Genomic DNA, 25,217 nt, shown 5'->3' with positions numbered 1-25,217 from the left:
GAAAGAAAAAGCAAAGAGGGATGGAGTAAGACTTGTTTTAAAGAAGGTGATTGAAGTGAAGGCAGAGATATACATCCCAGCCACCAAAATGTATTCCATATGGTCTGTCCCCTTGTGCATTCAGCTCTTTTGTTGATCGTTAGTTGCACAATGAATAGATGACTTCATCAGGCTGGGTCTGATGATTCCTAAATGATCCCCCTCAAAGACTAGAAGGATTTCCTGGTCTGAAAGTGCATGAATGACTTAAATTGCTTTTCCCAGTGGCATTATCTTTGCACTTGCCTGTAATGATTCATCTATCAATGGGCTGCCCAGCTACTTAATTGGCCCCGTCTGTCCCCTCTGCCTTGATTAACCCAAGTAATGGAATCATCAGCTAATGTCATCACTTTACTGTTTCTAGATCCCTTGGAGAGTGGACCAAGCAGATCAGAGCATCAATCCCAGGGGTAGGTGACTCTTAAGAACTGAATGTTTTATTCTTGCCCTGTCTTTCCTATCTTTGAACCATTTAGCACAGCATGGATTACAAGCCATTATGACACACTTTGTGGTCACCATGTTTTCTCATATAGGTCACTATAAATGCCTTTGAGGTCTTTTGAGTTGGCCAAGATACAGCTCCTTTCAATTACTCTATTGCTCACTCTTTAAAATTGGAAACATTCTCCTACTCTTGAAGAGCCTGGGGGCAGAGAGGAATTTGTACATATAAAATGCTACTCATCTAGACAGGATGTGGGTGATTTTATTAATTATGTTGTGCTTTGAGATCCTTGCTTGAAGAGTGCTTTGTGAACGTAGGAAGCATGTTTAGCACTTGTCCTTTTGCACAGGGACAGCCATGCCAGGAAGGCATGAAGACTGGCCATTGCGGCCATGTTCCCTTTGCAACACGTCAAGTCCATCATTCATGTCTGACCCCTCTTCCACTATTCTGTAGAAGAAAGGGAAGGTCCCTGCAGAGATAAGTAAGTAAATGAACTGATATGTAGGGTTCTGGAGAGTTTATCCAAGTGTTTTATTTTGCTTTATTCTGGGTCTCTGAAGAAGCTGTTGCGTGGAAAAGGATAGCCTTTAAAGTTAAATGGTCTAAGAATCAAAACTGCACCCAGATAACCTAAGGCCTTACAACCCCAGCTTTACCTGTAAAATAGAGACAAATAAACTAATCTCCCAGGGAAATTGGGATAAATAAAGGGATTAATGCAGGGAAAGAGCCTTGTGCTGTGCCTGGCGTGTGGGAATGCACGGAAGGTTATTACTACCTTGTCCCCAGGGCGGCAGTCTCTGCAGCCTGGGTGCTACTCAGTCATCTGGAGAGCCTGGCAAAATCCTATGCCCAGCCTGCACCCCAGACCATTTAAATGAGGTTCTCTTGGGATAAAACCAGGCATGAGTTTTGTTTTTCAGAAGGTACAGCCAAGAAGACTCAGATGTCTTAGACAGAGTTGCCATGACCAGGTCACCTCCAAGGCCATGCACAGCAGTGTTAGGTGCCTGATTGTGTCCTGACTGAGTCACGCTCCCTGGTTGGACATGGAAAGTAAAGGATGGGCTTCTATTGCAGCTTCTCATTTGGTACAATGACATCCCAGCAGCTACTGAGTGTTTGGGTGCTCAGATAGTACATATTGTGGGGTGACCTGTTCCCCTGACAGCTAACTGCTCCAAAGTGTTCGCTCCACTTGAGGTCGACCCCAGTGTCAACCTCGCCCCTCTTGTGAGGGTGGATAAAATCAGGGATAAACCCATCCTGGCAGATGACCTGTATGTTGCCGTTCCATCCATTCCGATTTCTAGCTCTGCCAACGTGAGAGATGGGCTAGGTTAACAGAGGCCACAAATACTTTAACCTTCCCTCCAATGCTGTTAAAACAAAAACAGCTGGGGCAGGGGAAGGAAAACAAATAAAACACAAAGCATCCCACTACAAAGCTTTGCAGTCCCCTAATAAAAACAATCGTCTGTGGCCTTTCCAAAAATATGTTTGGGACAACTCAGTCTCCAGAGGGTGAGAAAGAATTGTGGACAGTGGAGACTCTCAGAAAAACCTGTCAAAGGCTAAAGAAGGAAAATTTCTTTTCTGCTGAAACATCAGCATGCAAGAAAAGAGTGACAGGCATTTCCCCTGGGAGACTAAGTGAAAGAGGTGGATTTGAGGAGTTAGTGAGAGCCAACCCCAGTGCCTCTCTCTATTTTCTGCAGACTTTGCAAACTCACTTTCAAACAGAGGAAACAGGAATATGCCTAGATGCCACGGGGTGACTTTTTGTATTATTTTCTGAGCTTACAAATGCAGATGCAAAAATACACACTGCTCACCACCCCCTAAATTATTTAGCACACCACCCCTCTTTGAACATAGACTGGATGGCCACAAACATGTGCCTAGGCAGCATGGCTTGAAAAATGTGGTCTTTTTTTTTCAGAGGTGGGAAGCCTCTTTCCATAAAACATGTCCCACTAAAAAATCAAATTGATATTAAAGAATGCCCGCAGTGTTCTAAGATTGTCTAATTTCCCTGCCTCTTTCCCCTTCTTTGTCTGCCTGGTCAGCCCTGCTTCTCCCCCTGACATGGAGAGTGGGGTGTGGGGAGGGGGTGTTTGCGAGAGACCTTGGAGTAAAATTTCAACGTGGCAGCAGGAACCCAGCGTCTATTATTTTAAGCTCTGGACACCAGACAGGACATTTTGTTTCCAACACACTCAGGGGCAAAGAGATCTCAGTAAAGATCAAGAGGCTACAGAGTGGCAAGAATCATAAGAATCACATTAACAGTGACAAGCTTCCCGGTAGGATGGAGAAAACAGTGTTTGGAGTGGTTTGCTGAGAGGAACGCACATTTTTATCAGGCACTGACGCGCTCCCTTTTGATGTCTGGATTCCAAGGTTATGGCATGTTTTATAGTCACATACACATGTTCCAAGGACTCTCCAGGCCACTCAGTCTTACCCCTGTGGAATGCGTACAGGAGCAGGCAGGGTGGACATCAAGGGTAGACGGCTGTCTGCCTGGCCTGATTTCAAGGACCACAGGAAGACACTACTCCCTCCCCTCCCCACTCACTGCTCAATTATACCATCCGGGGTTTAATCCGCACGGAGGGGTAAGAATGGACATCTCTTGTGCACCTATAGTGAGCCTAACAGTATGCCTTTGGGCCCCCTTTACAGATAGAGAAACTGAGCCTAGAAGATCATTAATGCATTATCCAGCTGACCTGGAAACGGGCTGTGCCTCTGAGTCTATCAAAGTCTGCCCTTTGGAAAGAAGCTGGTAAACTCATTCCTGATGAGGTGTGAATCCCATGATTCATGGATTCATACATTTCACAAATGAAAAGCACTCACTATGTACAGGAGCCGGGCCAGCTGCCAAGGTGGAGTAGAAGATGAAAAATTCCAAGGCTGTTTTTACAAGTAAATGATCTACTGGTAGATAGGGCAGGTATCACATACTGCACACTTGAGAAGAAGAGCCATTAAACTGATATAGACAAAGTTAGCAGGCTTTTCACATACTAGTACTTCAAATACTTACAGAATGAATAATAATTTAATGTTTACTTGCATTAAATAGAGAGCAGTATCTTCCAAAGTCACTAATTATGGAATTTTACACATTAAGTGGGGGTACTTTGGAAGGCTAGGGCCCTTCTGGAAACCTTGTAAATCAGCAATTTTTAAGCAGGAGGACACACAGACACAGTCTTTTGGCTTTTTTTTTTTTTTTTTTTTTTTTTTTTTTGTAGAATACACATAGTAAGGCCTTCTCAGTAGAGATTCTGCTCTAGATGGACGGGTGTGGACCTTTTAGAAAAATTCTAACTGCGGTAATTGGGTAACTGCAGTGTGCACCCCATTCAAGAACCACCATGCCAAGTCACAAATTATACTGTGGTTTTTTGATTATACAAAGATAATAAGGCTGATCTTAGCTGAAGACACCAGAGAGCAATTTAGTCTCAGTATTTTGCTCTCCATCAACAGATCTGTGAGTCAAGTTCCGTCTGACCTTTTCTTTTTTCTATGAAGATGAGCCAGTCACTCATTATCTCTGAGCCTCGTTTTGCTAATCTGTTAAATGGGGATGATAACAACAGCTACTCCACCTGTCTCCCAGGACTTTGGGGAGCGTGCTATATAGTGGCTGTTGTGATCAATGGAGGTTTAAAAGACAAATGTATGTACTACTTTCAAGGAATATATAGACTAGCAAAAATCGTGTAATTATAAAGGAAGGTAGGGAATGGAATGATCCATGGAAGAAATGCTCTGAGAGTTTGGAGCAAAGACCTAGAGGTGATAGGTTAACATCGTGTGCATGTAATTTCAGAGGGGGAGGGCCACTAACTCATTGCCTAAATGTTTGGATTTCAGTGATGAGAAAGATCAGTGAAGTCAGACCATTGAGATCTGCGAATGCTCCCTAAGGGCTGGAAGGTCCTGGTGAGGAATAAGGAGCCAAAGCAGCGTCGTGAGCAGGAAATGCCATGTTCTGAGGGGCTTTAGGAAGAGAAAAGCTCATTGTATATAGTGTATTGATTAGGATGAAGAAAAACTAGAGGTGGCAAGACAAGGTAGGAAGCCAGAGTGGCAGCAAATGTCTGTGTGTCAGCAACTCTTCTTATTTATGGCAAGAAGGCAAAGGAGGCAGCAAAGGACAGTCCCTAGGCTGAGTAACTAGGTTACTTGGGCCTCTGAGAAACAATGCAAGTGAAAGTGGCCACCAGGAAGCCCCATCCAAGGCAGCTGCCTACATGATTCAAATTTCTGCTGTTCAAAGTGTTTTCTGGGGAGTACACCGAGGAAGCCTCAGGGAGGGGCGTGGAGGGAAAACTGAGGGAGAAGCTCAGCAATGGGAGATCAGACCTCCCTGCTCCCCAGGCTGCCCCTGTGACAACCACAGCATCAAGACCAAGTTCTCAAGGATTGTAAGCCTAGTGACTTGGGTTGAAAAATCAGTTCTGCCATTTTGGACAAGGTAGTTCATCTTTCTGGAGTTCAGGTTATTCTACTGCACAATGATAATAATAATAATGCCCATTATATACTATTAATGAAGATTAAGTATTCAGAAAGTATTTCGAAGAGTGTCTGCCACACACTCAGCCCTATATGAGTGTTGTAAAATTTAAAAACTATATATATTTTATGACTTCCATGTACATTTCATTTGAAAAACATTCTGTGGTTGAAAAATATTGAAAGCCAGTAACGTGGACCAAAGACTAGCTGAATGACTTGGATTGGGCCCCTGTGATCAATCAAAGTGACCTGTGGCACCAGCAGCCAATCTGGCTTCCCTGTGTCCCCCTATGTCTTTTCAGCATCTGGAATAGGTCTTCAAATATCTTTTTATCTCCCAGGATTAAGTATTCAACAAATACTCTTCATTCTCAATATTCAAGTTGAAGCATACAATCACTGGAAATCTAACTACATAAAGTCCTTCTATTTTACAAAAGTAAAATTAATTTTAAGAAGTTTAACCCATACTTAAGACCTAATCAGGTGAGCCCTTAGAAGGGACTGGCCTCTTCCTGAAGAAAGAGATTCAAGAAGAAAGAAGAGTGTCTGACATGAAAATATTCTCCATTGCTGGCTTTCAGGTGGATAGGGCCACATGGTAAGGATTTCAAGCAGCCTCTTGGAGCTGAGGGAGCAAACTGTGCCTAGACTCTGACCCAAGGAGACTGGGAGATAATAAATGGGCATTGTTTTAAGCTGCTTGGTTTGTGGTGATCTGTTATACAGGGATAGAAACCGAATACATTCTCTCTAGCCCAGAACACACGCTGGCTTCTCCAGGCACAAATCCACCTGCTTAATCCTCCCCAGCTGTGGCTGTGAGAGTAGCTGGTTTTCTCCACAAACTTCTCCTGACAAAAGTGGGGCTGGAGTATGGCCCCTGCTGCATTTGGGGCTTTTGCTGCTTAGCTGAAAATGAACCCGCGATGGGAAAAACAAAGATCAATGAGGAACAGCAGCTTCCCTTCACCCTCCAAGATGCTACAGCTGGAATCATGTTCTTTCCTTCTGTAGTTGTACTGAACCAACATGACATTCCATGTGTGCTACATCACAGCTCCCCCATCTCAGAGTTCGTCTACATGGAGGAAACTAAAGCAAAGAGGAAGCTTCTCTAGGACCCGTGGTGTAAAAGGATATTTTGTTTGTAGGACAGGTGGAAGGAAGTGGCCACACTGTCCTTTGGCCCCATTGCCATCTAAAAGACAAACAGATTCTCTTTCCATCCTTGCTGGGGACGTTTTTTAAGGCCTCGAAGCAAGTGCAGAATTTACTGAGCTGCCATAAAATTCTACCCTTGGCTAACTCTTAAGGTGAAGTAAATGAAGGGACAGAAGGTTGAGGAACATTTTGCAAGTGATTTCTGCACCAACAGACAAATTCCCTTCCTACCCAGAGTGCAGTTTGCTGGCGAATTCTGTCTTTACAGGATCAACCCAAGCCGTTCTATAGGCACAGAAGCAGCTATATGGCCGAGGCAAGGCCTGCCACTTTGCCAACCGCAGCCTTAGGTCCACACACACAAAAAGACCAGGTAGAAATTTTTTTACCCCCCAGCACAGGTGATTAATCATGGATGGAGGCAGCCCCTCAGCTGAAGGCCAGTGGAGCGTAGCACCGGCCATCTGTTTTGTATTAGCAATTGCTGAAATGCCAGTGGCCTGAAACCATTTAGAAAAAGCAGCTCTCCGTGCCCTGTCTCTCTCTCTCTCTGCCTCTCTCTGTGTCTCCAGCTGGTAACCAAGTAGCAAATATATTTAGGAAGCAGCAGCTAGTTCCTCCCTCAACAATGCCAAGGGCCTTCAGTGCCAGGGCCCTCAGACGGTGCATTTGGGGAGAATTCTCTGTGGACTCCTCTCGCATTCACTGAGGGATTTCAGAGAAACAAAACTAACAATATGTGCTGGGTTTGTGGGGAGAGAAGAAATGGTAGGATGCCAGTTTTATATTCGCCAAACACTCGGTCAAGGTAGACGCTGAGAAACGTGAGAAGGCCTTTTACAACCCTGTGTCTAATTATCATAGTTTTATCACCCCAGTCACAGTCCTCTTTGGTTTTCACTGTCTCTTTCTCTCTCTGAGGAAGAGACAGAATTTCAGATGAAGAGTAATTACTAAGAACAGCTGCGAGATAAGCTTGATGCTGCAGATGGATAAGACTGGTTTGCAGCCCCCAAACAGCTTGTGCTGAAGAAAAGCAACATCTTATGAGAGAAGTCTGTGAATGTATCTCATGTCAAATATAAACAGTAGGAAAGTGAGAAAACTGCACTCCTGAGAGCAAATTGCTGTCACCCAGTGTACTCCTTTCTTTCCTCCCTCAAAGCCCTAAATCTTCCCAGTGAGTCCCTTCAGTTTTTTAAAACCTATCAAACTCAAGTGCAAAAATATGTGTGCCCTGTTTCAGGGACCAGAGCAAAGGTCCAAGGTCACAGCTGGAAGGCACTGGTGCCACTCTAAGTCCATGTTGGGTGAGGCGGGGTCAGTACCCCACCTGCCAATCTCATGATAACATTTCACAAATGATCAGGATGAATGAGATAATCCACACGAGATGGTTTAAAAATGAGGCATGGCTGTATTTTCCGGTGCAAAGGCATTCTAAGTCTCACTCTCCCCTCCTTTATCTTGTATTTCCTCTGTAGAGGGTAAAGAAAAGAAAAATGATGGAGCTTCATACATTAATAAAATTACTTGAAAAATATAACTTTGAAAAAAATTGTAAAAATCTTGGATATGGTACAGGATGAATTATGTGGAATGAATTTGTCCTCACACATACAACAGAAGCACACAGTATTAGTGCCTCCCAAAGTAGATGACATGCTTCAAGTGAAGTTGATCAGGGTTATATTTTCATATGAATTTAATCTTGATATAGAGTCACTAGTTTTATATCTACTAGAGCTCACAGTTCGGTCTTCTGTTGTGACTGGTTACGTTCACAAACCAGGTGCTGGGTGCTGATGTGATGAACATCAGAGGTTCCATCCTTGTTCAAGCCTCTTAGCCTCCTTTTAGTCCATGGTCCAAAATGAACCAAAGTGTGGCTGAATAGGAGGCTTAGAGTGACTCAAAATAAACCCACCCAATTCAGATAACTAGCCTAAATATCTATGTTTTTAAATTGTATGTTTTAAAGTACAATTTATGATTTTCTGATAATGATGCAATTTATAATTTTCTGTCTCATTACAGAAAATTCCAAAAAATGTCCTTCCAAAAAATGTCCAGAATGCCTGAGAGTATGTTACTATTTCCAAAATCTACATTCTCTCCTGTTTTGGCCTGACTTCCAGAGCTATTCTAATTTCATGTTATTTGAATTTCTTCTGGGGAAGCGTTATGACCAGGGTCCATTTTCTCCCTTCAAATAGTACATCGTATTGGGGAATTTAGCAACATAGTAATGATAATGATCTCAACCCCTGCTGTGGCCTGGGACTAGGTCCTGTGAAAAAGAAGCAGCAGTAGTTGTATTAAAAGCCAGACGAGAAGCCCTGAGAGTCCCTGTAAAAGAAAAAGAGATTCCTCTTCAGTTCTTTGGACTTTGTCCTTAGCTAGTTTTATTCCATTCCAGGTGAAGAGTTTATATACTAAGTCAATAGAGAAAGATTGGAAAACTAAAATATACAATGTCTTCCTGCAGTATATACCCATCAGAAAGTCTGGGGAAAGAATGTGCTGGACTGAGGTTAAGTACTGAAGCAAAGACGAGCTTGCTATTCACTGAACCCATTTTCTTGGCTAAGGCAGACAGTTGACTTTACTTCCCAGGCTCCTTTGTGGTTAGGCAAGGGCATGTGACTGAGTTATGGCCAATAGAATGTGGATAGAAATAAAATGTGCCTTTCCAGTCATGGCCCCTGAAAACATCACACACATGATCCTCTATGGTCCTTACCACATTGGTGGCAATCTTGGAAGCCATATGCTTAAGCTGGAGGAGCCACAAGAGGGGAGGAGGCTGGGTTCCTGGAAAAGGAACATCTATTTTGGACTTTGTATGAGCAAAAAATAAATTTATATTGTGTTAAGCCACTGATATGTTGGGATTTGTCTGTTATAGCAACTATTTTACTGATTCACTTTAACTAATGCAGATCTTATAAAGAAAGATACTGTAAATTTTTCAAGGATTCAAAATCTTCATGCCCTCTACTTTTCATGGGCGATATGGTATAAAGGCAACTCTACATTTTCTGTGGGAATTTTAGTTTCTCAACCTCTCATAATTTGTTACCAAGTAATGTCATAAAAACATGAAGTTTCTTGATTGAAAAAAAAGCTTAGTGCAAATCATCATTAAGGCGGGAAAGAGGAGGAAAGCAAGGCCTCCAGCATACTCATTGGAAACGGACATTTTTACATACTTAAGAATCAACCTACTCTCTTCTGCTTTAGAAATGTACTTCAACGTGGACATAGAGGATTAGCTGGTGTTCAGTCTTTGCTGATTACTGTGTATAACAATGCCAAAGGCACCTTTGAGCTTTCGATAGCGTCTCTATAGGAAACCTTAAGTGAGGGATTCAGCTACCTGTTTGAATAAGTAAAGGAAAAATCCATTTCTGCTTTTGCTATGTGGGCATCATTGGCTTGAATTATCCAGCTTACTCACCTCTATATTAGATGGTATCTAGACAAAGCTTCTATCTATCTATCTATCTATCTATCTATCTATCTATCTATCTATCTACCTATCTATCTATCATCTATCTATAATGAAAAAGAATCAGTTATCAAAAGAATAGAAAAGGAACTTTAGATGTATGCATAAAGGAAGTGATTATAACTTCAGTATTTGAAACAAAATAATTCTATATGTAACCTCTAAAGAAATGAGATTGTAACTGTTTATAGATAATTATTAGAGCCTAAGCTTTGTCCAGGAAATCTTCTTCAAACACCAAGTCAGGTCATTCAGTATACATTCTTTCATATATTTAATTTTTAAGTCACAATGAATTAACTAATCACTATCTATTTGAAGGATTGGAATGGGGTGTGTATGACTAACTTTATAGAAGCAATAGATTGCGTGAGACTGAGAAGGGAAAGATTATTTCCTCACTGAGGCTGTTAAGAAAAGGCTTACAAGGCTAAACAGGGGCTCAGAAGATAAAGCATAGGTGTAGTGGGTTGTAGGGAAAGGTAAGAGCCTTCCAGATAGAGGAACTACCACAAGCCCGGAGGTACTACCAATGCCTGGTGAGTAATTGATGAGATATGGCCAAAGTTTACATGGAAAGAGGTCATCTATTCTGCCGACATATACTGCTCAAAGTTGAGGACAGTGTCCTTGCCCTCGTGGCCCTTGCATTCTCCTGAAGGAGACGGACAATCACAATGAGACAAGTATATAATTTCAGGTGGTGATACGTGCTATGAAGAAAAAATGGTTCAGAATAAGGGAGCAGATAGAGTAACCCAGCAGAGAGGGTTATATTTTAGAAAGAGTGGTTAGGGGAGGTCCCTCTGGGTTGGTGACAGGAACTAGGAGGATCACTCCGGTATAAACCCCTACCCAAGCTGTTCTGAGTCCATATATCATCTGGGCCCTAAGTGTCAGTCTGGGCCCATTTTGAGAGATTAGCTCAAGTAGCAGAAAGCATAAGGGCATTGTGTCTGGGGTCAGGAGCAAGGAAGGTCTGTGTGGTGGTCAAGGGGTCAAAGATGAGGGAAGTTGACAAGCTGCCAGAAAATCAGAGAAGGCCCCAGTTATTTATTTTTTTTTATTTTGTAGAAAAATTATCTCTTTGTTTATGGGGCTAAGAAAAACTTTATTAGTGACAACTTTTGACTTATCTGTGTTTTTCTACAGAATCTGAACTTTTTCAACTAACAGAACACATCCTCCCTTTCCATTGCTTGTTCCTTTCTACATAGAGACCACAGTCAACTTTTGCCCCTTAGATGTTCTCAGTTAATAGAACCAGGGATTTTGTAAGGAAGGGACAGAATATTCAGTTTTAATTTTAGGATAAACAATGTCACTGTAAAATAGTGAAACCATAATATAACCAAATGTGGATTTAAAGGTCATCCCTTCCCAAGATCAGGAATGGAGAGTCTTCTTCCCAGAGCCAGATTCTCAGAGGAAAAGGAATAATCGCATTAACTGAGAGCCTTCTTTCCTGAGTCCTGCCAAAGGCAGCATGTGATATGCAAACAGTTCTAGGGCCAAGGTAACAACTTTTTCACAGATGGAATGTTTTGAATAATTCCCAAATGAAGCCAGAACAAAACCCCAGAAAGGTTTAGTATTAGGAGGCCCACTGTCGGGGCATGTGTCTATTTAACACTTCCTCCTCATGCTGGGCCGATCACATTTTAAATTTTCTAACGGGCAAAGGAAGCTTGGCTTGCGGAAGAATCACTTGTGCTGGCTTATGCTGGAGCTACTTGGTTCTAATTGTCAGGCTTAGTCTCCTTATTCTTCTCTTATTGACCTTCTTTCTGAAGTTCACCAAAAGCTGGGTTTCCATACTCTGAAAGGCTTAGTAAGCTTTTGCTTCAGATTCAAAGTGGGGAATTGAGGTAATTACGTAGATATATCCAAGTTTGATTGGTAATATCTAAGATGATTGAGGAATGTGAATTTGAAAGTGTGACAAGAATCTCAGTACCTAATATTCCATAGGGGCATCAGGTGAGCAGACTGTCTTTTCTCAGAAAAGTGTCAATATCATTTCAACACTGTGTTATGAAAATTGTAACCATCACAGCAGGAAAATGAGTAGCCAACAGGAGAGTGATAATTATAGTGGAAAGTTAAGCAGACCACACATAATTGTAAGAAAAGCCATTCTTTCTAAGTTATGCATTTATCATAATTTAACTTAAACTTAATCTGTCATAATTTTAACAGCGTTGCCCATCGGGGATTTCCTTTCTCACCAGCTGTACGTGTTGAATTGCACCTATTGAAATGCACTGAAGAGATGAAGAATTTAATTATATGGATAGTACTCTGTCCATACCAAGAGACATGAGTTATTAGAGAAACGGTTGTATCTCTGCCAGATGCCTACTATCAAATCAAATTATATAATTTCTGTTGTGAACATAAACTCTTAATGACTTTGCATCCTTCAAAAGTTGTATGAAGGCGCAGGTTTAGGGGGAGCCTGTTGCCAGGCTCATATACTTCAAGAGGGCATCGAGCTCTTGGCTATTCCTGAATCAGTGTTCACAGGCACTGGGGAGGGACAGGGGAGATGCTTGCAATAACTGAGTGAACAGGGCTGAGGAGTCAGAGGGGTTTAAAGAAGTAGATTAAAATGTATTTTTCTTTTTTTCTGGTTTTCCCTTACTTTTGTCTGTTCTTTCTTCTCCTATTCTGCTAGGTCATCCACCCCTGTCTGCATTTGCCAGAACGTCATCCTCTGTTCTCTCTACTTCCCTGCTGCACAGTGCCCTCCCCTGTTTCCTTTCCTTTACATGGAAATACACCTTCTAAAACTATAGCCTGTATCAGGATCGCCGGCAGGGATGGTGAACACAGATTTCTGACCTCCCCTTGGAGCTTCGGGTTTAGGCATGCTTGTCGTACTTCTCATAAGCTTTCATGTAATACTGCTGCTGCTGGTCCAGAGACCACACTTTGAGAACCGCTGCTCTACGGTGGTTTGTGGTCATTTTCTCTCTTCCATCAGGTAGTCCCATCACTTCAGATGACTGGAAACCCATTGGCAAACTTTTCTGACATCTGTGACATTATAATTAGCATATAAATATTATGAGTAAAACTAGACATGGGTATAGGCTAGCATTCCAAGGGAAAGGCTGGTCTTGATGAGCAAGTTCAGTTGCTGAGATGGCCAATATTAAGTGTTTAGAGATTCTGTTGGGGTCTTTTCATGAAGAGATGGCCCTAACAGATATTTTATTAGAATCTGAATTGTGGCAATGCACAATTGGGGCTTAGAACATTTCTTCTTAATTCAACTTGAAAATATGTAGTGGAGGCCTACTATGTGTCAAGCACTGCTCTGATCACTGGTGATATGATGATGGTTTCTATCCTTAAGAAGCACACAATCCTTTGGTGTCTGATGGGGTTGAGAGGATGATTGATTTTGAGGTTGTTATACAGCAGTGGTTCTCAAAGGGTGGTTCCTCCACCAGCAGCATCAACATCACTTGGGAACTTATCAGAGTTGCAACGAGACATTCTGAATCAGAGGCTCTGGGGGCAGGGTCAGCAATCTCTTTTCACCATCCCTCCAGATGACTCTGATGTATACTCAAGTTCGAGAACCATGTTTTCATAAAGGAAAGGAAACGGGTGCATATATATGCAGAGGCAAATATAAAGAAAACAGAAGAGGAAACTCTGGCAAATGCAGACAGGGAAGAGGCCTACCAGAAAAAAAGACAAAGAACTGTCAGAAAATTTTAAAAAGAAGAGTATCACTGCAACTAAGGGAAGACTGTTTTAAAATAGAATAAGGCAGAGAGGTTGGTCAAATCTGGCTGGAGAAGGGCCAGATGGGTAGGTGAGCAAGGATGACCTTTGAGGGAGCAGACCTTGAAATGGGCAGAAGACAGGCTGAAGGTGCTGAACACTGAGTGGGGAGGAAGAGGAAAAGAGGGCAGAATAAGCCATATTTTCAAGAGGATGTGCATCCAGCAATGAAAGGGCTGCGACTCTGGCTGGTTGAAGAGGGAGAAGGGGTAAGGGAAGCTTCTTTAGGTTGAAGGAAATGAATATGTTCATGGTTGAGACAAGGTCTCGGAGCTATCAGAAGGTGGAAAGGGAGAGATTCAAGAAGCACAGGATGTGAGGGAGATAAGGGTAGATTATGTGCTGAGGTAAGAGGAAAATACAGGAGGATTCTAGCTTTCAACAAATATTTGTTATGTGCCTGAAATTGCCAGGTATTGTTCTCAGAGTAATGAATAAAATAGACAAAATGCTTTTTCTCCTGAAGTTTACATCCTAGTGAGGTAAAACAGAAAACAAGTAAATTTAGACCAAGACATACATATACTTAATATATATATATATATTACGAGTCAGGCACTCGTAAATGCTACAAAGACTAAAGCAAGGTGAGAACTAGAGGAACGGGGAGGGTATACAATTAGGATGAGGCTGATTTTGAGCAAAGATGTGAGGAAAGTAAGGGTGTGGGTCATGCGGATATTGGTCAGAAATGCTGTTCTAGAGAGGACAGCAAAAGCAAAGGCCCTTCTGCGGGAGGAGTTCCCTGCATTCTAGGAAAAGCAAAGATGCCAGCTGCTTGGAATGGACCAAGACGGGAAAGACGGGAAACAGACCATATCATGAGAAGCCTTGAAGGCCACAGTCTGGACTAAGATGATAAAGCAATAAAAAGTTTTGAGTGGAGGGGTGATGTGGTCTGAGTTACATTTTTAAAGAATATAATCTTGGCCTCTACATGGAGAACAAGTCATAAAAAAGCAAGAGCAGAAGTAGGGAGACTATTCAGGGAGCTACTCACACAATCCTGGTGAGAGCTGCTAGAAGGAGGGGTGGGTATGTGAGAAGTGACCAGATTGTGTATGTGTGTCAAAGATGTTCTGCAGGATGTGCTATGAAGCGGGTCTATAAGGTCTGAGAGAAAGGCAGAATTTGAGAATGGGTAAAACTATTGGAAAATTTAGAGAAGGGAAAAAAATCAGATGAGTTTAACAGTAACTGTTAACTTTTTTTTTTTTTTTTATCCTCACTGGAGGACATTTTTCCATATTTTCTTCAGATAGAGCAGGAGGGAGAGAGAGGAAGAGAGAGAGAGAGAAACATCGATGTGAAGGGACACATCGAGTGGCTGCCACCTGCACAACCAACCAGGGTCGGGGACAAACTGCAACCGAGGTACGTGCCCTTAGCGGGAACCAAACCCGGGTTTCTCTCTACCGCAGGCCGATGCTCCAACCGCTGAGCCAAACCGGCCAGGGCGTGTAACTGTTAACTTTTATTGAGTGTTTACTGTGTATCAAGAATCATGCTAAGTTCTTTATCTGTATTACATCATTGAATCCTCCTGACAACCCCAATTTATAATGAAGAAACTGAAACTAAAGAGGGTAAGCACCTTGCCAAACATGGAGCAAATGTTGGGCAGGGGACTGGGCCCTGAGCAGTCTGGCTGCAGAACACATACCCTTAATCTTCCTTGTGAAACAACCTCCACTGTCTCTGAGAAGTGAGAGGGTGTCCAGAGCTGGAGAAAGAGAGGATAGGGAGGCAGGGCCCAGACTGGAGCTCAGAAAAAATGTTGACTGATTGAAAAATATGCATCAAAGATTAGATAAACAATAGGAGAACTATGGTCAATGCTTGCTTTAAGGTAGTCATTGGTATGGGCTGGGGCTCATCTTTCTGTGGCTGCTTGTGGCATGTCTGTCACTCTACATGAAGAAAGTGACTGAGTTGCAATCTTTCTCAGTCTCTTTAAAAGTGATGTCAATCACTGAAGGTTCCCCATCACTGAGGGGTCCCCTCAGTGGCCACAACTTGTAAGGGACTGATTCTGGGCTCCCAGTCCTATAGATTAACGTCCCCTTAATCTTGTTTAGCATAAATACAGACACTGAAATTGAGTAAACTGGCGAGATGGAAGTTGAGTCATGACATATTTATTAAGCTGAGCACTGGCTTTGACACTCAGAGGAACACCAAATTGATTCAAGACACATTTCTAGCCCTTAAGGGGCTTACAGCATTTGTTTGGCTGGTGGACCACCCAACATCCATTAGGATGGAGAAACCAAACCTTCACTTTGGGCTCATTGTGCTGCAAAGAGCAATAGGCCAGGAGATTAAACGGGCTTCAGTGCATGTGGAATGCACGCGGCCGGCCTGCAGCCTCCGCCTGAGTGCGTTAACTCCAGGAGCAGCCTGGCTGCAGAGGGAAGGTGGCTGCTTGTGCATAAACACTGTCATTTCACTGGGACTTCTATTTCATCTTTGAACCTTGGCTTCAAAGGAATACTGACCTTATTCCTGTAACTTGCCTTTCTTTGAAGCGCATGGCTTTGCATTGCAGATTAAAGTGAAGACATTCATCAAGGAAGAGATCTGGCCAACCCCAAACTCCACCCGAAACAGAACCTTGAACGCCTCCAATCATAGCAGTAGTGGAGTGTGCCGAGGATGAAGGCTTGGAGCCTGGCCCTTTTCTCAGATCCGGCATGACATAGTGCTTCCCTTTGAGCACTGGGCAAGTTTACCCTGAGAGTCTGTCTAGCAGAAAGGGGTGAGTTAATGCAATATTCCCAACCTGTCCTGCTCATTTTATTTAAAGCAGGCATTGTCATAAATGAGCCTAGCATAATCATTCGATGTATGCCTTTGAATTTTTCAAACGATGTGGCAGGCAGAACCACCTGAAACTTGGCTGATGATTGTGTCATTTTCTTTCCTGTTGCTTTCCTTTGTTCATTCCTTTGAAAAGAAACTGTCCTCTCCTTCTCCCTGGTTCTCCTATATTGGCTCTAAGAAAATAGGCTGTCCACATAGTCTTCTCTATATTTACTTATCTCTTTTCTCTCTTGTGAGAGAAGTGAGGTGAGAAAATTTAACTGGGAGGTTAAAAATAAAAACCAAATCATTCTTTAATTTTAAGGCTAAGAGAGAAAACCAGGGAAGTATCTCTCACCTCAGAGGAATAGAAATTGATGATAGACAACAATCAAAGGAAAAATTGTTATATCTTGAATGCATCTTTTCTGCAGATTTTCAACTGGAATCAGATACACAGAATGCGTTCTGTCTGGGGTGAAGTGGTAAAGCAATCCAGAGGAAAGAAGAAAATGATTGTCAAGCTGGGTACATGCAAATCATTTGATTCTGACAATATATACATGAAAGGGCTTAAGAAATATGCTAATATTCAGAATAACTTTTTTTTCTAGTTAAGCATCTCTAAAATAAGACCAAAGAATAATTCTGTTCATTTTAAAACAATTCATTTAACTTGGTCTTTAGCTTAAATTTCAAATACTTGTTTCCCATCAAGAAATGTGTGAAGTTCATCATTAAATGGCGTCATGAAAAGCCAGCAATATTGGCCAGTTTTTTACACAAGGTGACGCTCATGTGGGAATGAAAATAGCTTTGTTTCTAGCTTCACTATTAAAAGGTTGCAAGGTAGCTGCTTAATCCTTATCATATCCATATCCCTTAATTTACTACGCTCCCCAAATTTGGGTGTCGCCATGTGACTAGTTTTGGCCAATGGACTGTAACCAAGGTGATAAGTATCTTTTCCAGGGTGATGCTCTCTGTCTCTCTACCATGTGACCATGGAGACCTTGTGCTCAGACGACCAAGCCTCAAGCTAGCAGCAGCATCTGTCACTGCCCCCATGGAGGCAAACTGTGCAGAGAGTTGTCTGATTTGGCAAACAAGAAATAAACCTTGGTTTTGTTAAGCCATTAAGAATTTAAAGGTGATAAACAAATAATTTTATATTGGAATAACTTAATTCTTCCTGACTAATTCAGGACCTTGGAGTGCATGTAGTCTTACCTCACTTCCATCATAAGAATCTTTTTTATAGAAGCCTTGGGACATGGTCCAAATACTTTCTTGAACTCCTCAGGAATAACAGCAAATAACATACCAAGCAATCATATAATGCTTACTCTGTAATTTTTTTCATATATAATTTAAAGTATGTTACGTCTCAAAAAAAAAACCAAACTTAACTCATCAATAATATTTCCCTTATTTCATAGGTGGAGGAACTGAAGCACAGAGAAGTAACTTGCTTGGGATTAAATAGATAAATTAATTCACTTGCCTCAGGCCACACAGCCAATACATAATATGCTAGGTGTCAAAGCCAAAGAACTGCTTCCAGTCTATGCCTGTAACCATGCAACTTCACTAGATTGAACTTTCATTTCCTTTTCTCACAGACTGCTCAGTAAAACACAAAATCCTAAACCCAAAAGACAAGGATGGAAGAGACCTTAAAGGTCAACCAGTAACTGCATTTTACATGGAGGAGGAACAAAATCACCAAGAGCCATTTTTCTGCTTTTGTGAAAAAGGTCTATGTTGGGGTTTTTCAAACTAGTGACCTGGAGATCACTAGGGTTCAGTAGAAAGGTCTTGGGGACCATCAGTTTGGAGATTATAACAGACCAACCTTGTTCTAATCTATTTTATATAGTAGACTTCTGGGTAAAATTTGTATGTGGCTATTCTGCTGCTTTGATAAAATTGAAAGATGATGGATCTCTCCAGACTTCCACTGAAGTAGTAGGCTTGTAAAATTGAACTATATAATAGGACTTCATATCAGCTGGAGGGGTGGTGGGATTGCTTGGCCCAGTGGGCATTTCTGGGCCAGAAGAATTGGCTATTCCATAAGTGCACTCACTAGATTGCCTGGCAGCAAGAACTGCCTTATTACCCACTGTTATCTTCACTTTGATATGCAGTAGAAGCTCTATAACCTATATCTGAGAGGAGATAGAAGGAGATCGCAAGAGGGTTTGATAAGCAATATTTCAAAAAGAATAATAAGCTCATCTGGGTTGAGAAAAGTAGCACAGTTTGGCTGTGGTGACCCAGTGTCAAAGAAATGGCTGGAAAGTTATCATCATGTGTTGTTTTGTCCATATATTCTCAAATGTCCAATGGTGGGCTTCCTTTCCCATGAAAGAAAGAAAGGGAGAGAGAGAGAGAAAAAAAGAGAGATAAAGATGGATGGAACAACTGAAGAAAAAGAATATTAAATTGACTTACAGCCCTGAGAAAGCAGAGGCAAATATACACCATTGTTTGCTTCATTTTAACACAACTAATTACACAAAATTATTCAAGTTTACTGATCACATTAAGAAGTAAATTAGAAGGTTTTCTTTGCTTTAAAAGAAGCATTATTATTATTATTGTTGTTGTTGTTATTTTGCTGACAGCATTTCTAGTACATTTATATACCATGTGTATCAGGTGCTACTTACAGACACTTGGCTTGATTTGCAAATTGGTTTCCACTACATCAAAGTACATTTCAGAAGAGGAAGATAGATGGGGCAAAAGGACACAAGGAAAGTCTAGGAACAGGTGTCATGACAACTGTGCTTACTGCAGGCCCTCTTACCTTGTGTGGTCCCATCCAGTCCCATGATGAATTTCATTGATCTGATGATTTGCTCTGCTATCGGGGGACTCATGGATGTAGCATAAACAGCACTATGGGAGTGAACCCGTAAGTAATCCACAAGGTCCTTTAATAAAGGAGGGAAATCCAAAAAGAAGACAAGTGTTGGTGGTGAAAATCATATCTTGTGCCAACCCCATTCATCATAGCATAAGACATTTGATTCTTGAATGTGGTCCAATTTTTAATGGGCATTACCAAACTTTTTTTCTATCCCTCTTAATTTTTCCCTCAAAAACTTAGAAAGTATACAATAAGGGCTGAAAATTTAGAATTGAGGTCTGAAAGGCCAAAGCAGATGTGTAAAAGAAAAAATGATTTCCCAACATTTGTTGAGTACTTAGTATTTATCAGCACTGACTTAGTATTCAGGAATGTCCAAAGAATACAGGGTATGATCTTGCCACTGAGCATATTACGTTTAATTGTGCGTATGGAAAAGTAATGATAGAAAAAGTAACAAGATATACAAACTAGTATATGCAACAGAGCTACAGACTGCAGAGGATAGAGAGGGGGTATTTATTGCTAGTCAGAGTAGGCAGGGGAGGTTCCAGAGACAAAGTGAAATTGATTAAGTCTTGAAGAATAGAGATAAAGAATAAAGATAGAGCAAAAGATACTTGGGTGGGGGAATGAAATAGCAAAAGGGAGAGGTAGGTAATTAAACCAGAGTGTAGGTTAAAACCAGATAAACTCTAGTTATGCCTTACAATTTTTATGCAACACTATTTGGAGTGCTGACCCACTACAGAATGAGTCGTCAGTGGGAGGGATGATTCTCCACCTGCATGCCTGACTCCTGAGGTCAAATATAAGGTCCCAGATAAGCTTGCTAAGAGTGTGAAGATGCTCCAATGACCTAATGTCACAGTCAGGAGGGCCTTAGAGCTAGCATCTGGAGGCGCTCACCTCCAGCTGGGAAGACCATCTCTCTGCTGCTCACCTGTGCTGGCTCATTGCCTGGGACCTTCAGGGTAATCTTCAGAAAAGCCAATGGGCTAATGACGGCTCACTGTATTATCAGTGGGGTCTGTAGAGGAAGTATTCTCCAATTTTTCCAGGTGAACTGGGGGAAGCTCTGCCTTAGGCAGGCCCTTCTCTTCCTAACCTTCCCTTTATTGGCCACATCCATTTCCACCTCTGATCCTGAGACTCTGCCCCATCTTTCACTTTTTGATCTCTCCTGGAGTCTGGGTGGCATGATTGTTCACCAGCATTTTAAACAATCATTGCTCATCTTCTTCAGTAAAGTGAGCGACCTGCCTCACAGCAGGCTGGTGACGTGATGCCTCTAAGTGGCCCATGTATGTGTGTGTAGGGGGAGGGAGGAACCAGTAGTTCTTTCTGTCCTTCCTGCCTCCTTCAATATGTTCTTCATTCTAAATCCTATCTTCAGTGCATTCTTCTTCCCTGAAGTTCTTTCTCCCTCTGGTCCTTCATTCCACACTCTTTTTCTTTTCACTTTTTGTTTTTCTCCTTTCCTTCCTCCTTTCTACTCTGATTCCCTCCCTCTTTCTTTTAATTTCAAATCCCCATTTAATTTTTTCTCCCCATTTCTGTTTTCTCCCTCTTTCCTTTTAAAATTTTATTTGTCTCTTTTCTCTCCCTATTCCTTCTCCTCACCTTCTTGCTCTGGGCTATGTTCTGGATGTGGAGTCCAAGAAGAGAAGTCCAATAATAGAAAAACTAGTCTATTATTTACTTCTCTTAAAATTAAAATCCAATTTCTGTCTGTTCTTTTGTTTAGTGAATCTTGTACAACCAGCTGGGTGGGTTTTCACCATATTTGAAGAGTATGTGCATGTTGATGGCCTGATCTAAGGCACTGGCCACATGACATTTGTGAAGTTCACTTTGGAGGATGGTGGGGGTGGGGACGGGGCTCAAAGAGAGAGATGCAGCCATTTTCCAGAGTAGCTACAGCTGAGCTCTCCTTCACAGCTCTATGTTCAGTGCTCCTCTCTGAGCAGCAGTAGGGGTTTTCTTTCTCTATTGAGAGCCGGTGCTTCCCAGCAGGATGCTGAGAAAGCCATCTAAGAGACATGGGAAAGTACAGGAGACAGGATGACGGGGGTTGCTATGAACCTGAGTAAGGAAGGACCTGTTTCAGGGAGCTGGTCAGCCTTGAAGGATGGGTAGATTTGGATAAATGCAGAAGAGGAGAAAGGCATAGACATGTGCTAAAAGTAGTAATAAATATGGCATTTTAATTAGAAACAATGGAAGAGTCAACTTGGAGTAGATAGAGAAGTTAGTGCTTCCAATGAAGCTGATGAGGGGTTGTCTCCTTGAGGGGAGATATGACCTTGGAGTTACAGCACAGGATCTGGAAAATGATTGCTTGGGATCAAACCCTAGCTCTGCCACTTACTGATGTTTGACCATGGGCAAATTACTAAACCTCCTTGTGCCTTAGTTTTCTTCTCTGAAAAAATGAGATAATGGTTATATTTACCTCAGCTTCATTATGAGGATTAAACAAGTTAATACACATATGCTACTTAGAATAGTATCGGGTACATTGTGAATACCTGATGGTGTTGGCAATTATTCGTGGATTGCCAATCCAGACATTCTTAGAACTGGGAGCATGAGGTGGAGAGAGGGGACCAAACTATGAGAACTCCTTGGAGTCCTTTCATTCCAGCCCTCTCATTCTCCAGACGGCAATGTTCTAAGGCTATGTAACAGCACACTGGATCCAGACCAAAGACTTCCAGCTCAGCACTCCCTCCATTACTGGACTGGAGTGAAAAGAAAGGAACCAAGAAGCCTTAAGAAAGGAGTATCCAGACCTAATGACAGACTGCATGGCTCTGAAAAGATGACATAAAGGACACAGTCACTGATAAATCCGTAGCTGAAACTCAATGGCTGCCTGAGGCTCTATTTTAAGAACTTTACATGTGTTAACTCATTTTAACTTCACAATAACTCTGTAACATAGGTGCTATTTTTATCTCCACTTTATGGATGGGATTGCTGAATCACAGAAAGGCTCAGAGAATTATCCAACCAAATAGTGGTTGAATAACAAGGATCTGGGCCCAAAGAGTCTGGTTCTAGAGTCCCTATTCTTTTTTCTTTTTTTTTAATATGTCTTTATTGATTTTTTAGACAGAGAGGAAGGGAGAGAGAGAGAGAAACATCAATGTGAGAGAGAGAAACATCGATCTTCTGCCTCCTGCATGCCCCCTACTGGGGACGAGCCTCAAACCCAGGCATGTACCCTGACTGGGAATCTAACCAGGACCTCTCAGTCCATAGGACAATGCTCAATCCACTGGCTGGGCTAGAGTCCCCACTCTTAACCTCACACTATTACCTCTCCATACCAGAAGAGGGGGAACCAGGAGTGCACAAAGACCACCTTCACTTCTATTTTTCTCTAATCCACAAAGATCGTTTCTGTCTTTTAGGGGAAGATGGGAGAATTCCTAATATGCTCAAGTGTTTATAGTGCTAAACAGTAGATTGAGTTGCATCAGTATAGAATGTTTCATGTCTATTAATCTTATTTTTCCAAAGAGACTGAAATCTCCTTAAGAGCAGGGAACAGAGTTAAATGCTTCTCAAAATCCATATAGGTGGGTACCTAGCAGAGGTCTGGTAAATACTGATGGTCTAATGGAGAGCAGGGGCATTTGAAGGACTGAGAAAGGATGGCTAGGATTCCAGAAGTGCATAGGGGAAGACCAAGCTGCATTCTTGGTGGGGGGGCGAATGTAGCAACACTCTCCTAGCCTTGGGGCATTGCTAAAAAAATGATCAGAAAAATAAACAAAACAAAGCTGCCTTTTAATCCTACAAGGCTCTTCTCAATGTCCCCAACCCCCAATTTTCCTTCAGAAACCGAGAAATTTTGTAAATCCATGGTCACGTGTATTCTCATTGCTAATAAATGCTTCGTCAGTGCAATATCACTTCCTTTTAACATCAAGACTATCTTACCCATAATCTTATTTCTTCTAGGCTGAATCCACTTTCAATCAGAGTCTGAGTGTATGGATGGGGGCTAATTTGCTTATGAGGTTTAGAAAGTGGGGTCCTTTGAGTAACTTCTGCAGAACATCAAGGAAAGCCTTGTTTTCTGTTTTTTTTTTTTTTTTTTTATTCCCTTCTAACATTCCCTCATTGGGTGCCATGAGCCATGAATTAAGAGTTGGCTTTGGTCTTTCGCAAGGCGAGTCTGGGTTGTGTCTTCCTTCAGGGTGGGTTAGAGGTCTTCTCAGACCGAAGTTTCCATGTCCATTTGTACGTTCAAAACCCTGATTATTTTCTCTACCCATAGGCCTGGAGATCAAGGACAAGGGTGGCTTTTCTGAGAAAATCAGACAGGAGACTCTTAGAGTAAACATCTTGGCGTTCATTCCATGACCCCCATTTACTTCAAAGGGCTGTTAAATACAGCCAGGGCTGAGTACGCGGGCAGAGCTGGCTTCTGCAAGGAGCCTGCCTTCATCTGCCACACAGGCTTCTGGGGTAATGCTCACTCCAAACTTGGCTGCTCTGTCCCGCTTCCCTCCTCCATAATTCCTCCCTTGCAACCTATCAATCATGACGGCTACCTTTGCTTCATTCATTTGCAAGTCTCTGGTCAGCCTGTGGAGGCTGTGGAAGACAGTGGTTAGCAGCAGGCATGCAAGAAAACTCAGGCTCATGCCTGAGAAAAACAAGAACCCCCAAAACTGGGCTTGCAGTTTCAATCCATCTCCTCAGCAACTGGATCAATAAAAATAAAAAAATAAAAATAAGAAACCTAGCCTCATCCTCTCAGGCGTTCTTTAAATATGTCATTCATGGCATGGAGCTTGAACAGGTGAAGAGAATTACCTGACAATTTACCTCAAAAGTCTTAAAAGGACAGAATCCTCCAAGTTGAGTGGTGCACAGATCATCTATAGCAGCTCCAAACTCAAAGTGAGCAAAATCTTGCCGACCTTTGAGAGACTTTTTGGCAGTTTCTCTGAGGTGGGAAGAGAAGGTTGAGGTCAGGGCAGTGAACCCCCATGAGCAGAGATGAATTTGTAGGATACTTTGTGACAGAATGGTAGTATCTTAGCACCAAACCATTTTTTTTCTCCCTTTGTTTGTTTCCAAATATTTTTTCATACATGATGGTGGTGCATCTGGGTGCTAAGGTGCATAGTTCACCTTGAACAACTCCACGGAGATTTCTAGAGCCTCCTAGTAACTGTTAGTGGAAATATGTGTATCTCTTGATGACTAACCCTAACACTGACACTTAAAAAGAAAGGTAGGAGCAAGTCATCCTTTTCTGGATTTTTGGACCCAAGCAATTATTTCCAAATCACAAGATTTACTAAGAACCCTATGAGCATAGTGAAATTGAAATTATTTGGGTTTTAGAAAAATGTGAAGTCCTTGTATGTGTATGTTAACATTTTTGTTAATTTTGTTGCTTTTGTTCCCATTGGTTTAGAATCCTGGATATTTTGTAGTACCCATCAAAATGAAACATATACTGAAAAGTGTCCAGGAAAATTTATATGATGAAACTCTGAACACTTTACTCTAATTATCTAAGTAGATCAATAGCAGGATTTTTTCCCCCCAAGCAAAAGCATTACTTACTGCCCAACCCTATGTCCTGTCAGTTACAAAGCTTAGTTTAAAACAAACATCAAGTGAAAATTCTTCACAAAGTTATTAAAATTCCAAGGGAATAAAAACTTGATCTAAATTGAAACTATACCTAACTTAAAATTAACATAATTTTTAAAAAATGAAAGTACAGAAAAACAGATACAAAAGTTTCATTAACTCAGGCTTATTTGTCTGGAAGGAAACCACAGTTTATCTGGGTTTATCACAGTCTCACCAAAACTGTTCCAGACAGGTGTGTATCTGACTGATTTTTAAATCATCAGGAATGACACATACAGACACCTTCTCCAGGTCTTGAAAACTGCTCTATGTTTTCTAGATTTTACATCTTGCTGTTTCAAGGCAGAAGGTTTCTGAATAGACTAGTGGATCTCCGCCAAACACTCCCTAATTTCTGCTGC

The 25,217-nt window shown here is 41.7% G+C and overlaps 1 protein-coding gene across 1 annotated transcript in view; it reads right to left on the bottom strand.

Annotated features, from left to right (window-relative positions):
* The window catches only part of SPTLC3 (serine palmitoyltransferase long chain base subunit 3), a 135,419-nt gene that overhangs the window by 11,438 nt on the left and 98,764 nt on the right, over positions 1–25,217 (bottom strand). Inside the window, exon 9 of the mRNA XM_036245291.1 lies at positions 19,126–19,252. Coding sequence (XP_036101184.1) covers positions 19,126–19,252 — 127 coding nt within the window. The remainder of the gene's footprint in view (positions 1–19,125; positions 19,253–25,217) is intronic.

Source organism: Molossus molossus, unplaced genomic scaffold, assembly GCF_014108415.1.
Source record: "Molossus molossus isolate mMolMol1 unplaced genomic scaffold, mMolMol1.p scaffold_m16_p_6, whole genome shotgun sequence".
Taxonomy (NCBI): Eukaryota; Metazoa; Chordata; class Mammalia; order Chiroptera; family Molossidae; genus Molossus; species Molossus molossus.
Note: the sequence above shows the minus strand (reverse complement) of the source record. Positions and strands in the feature narration are given on the sequence as shown.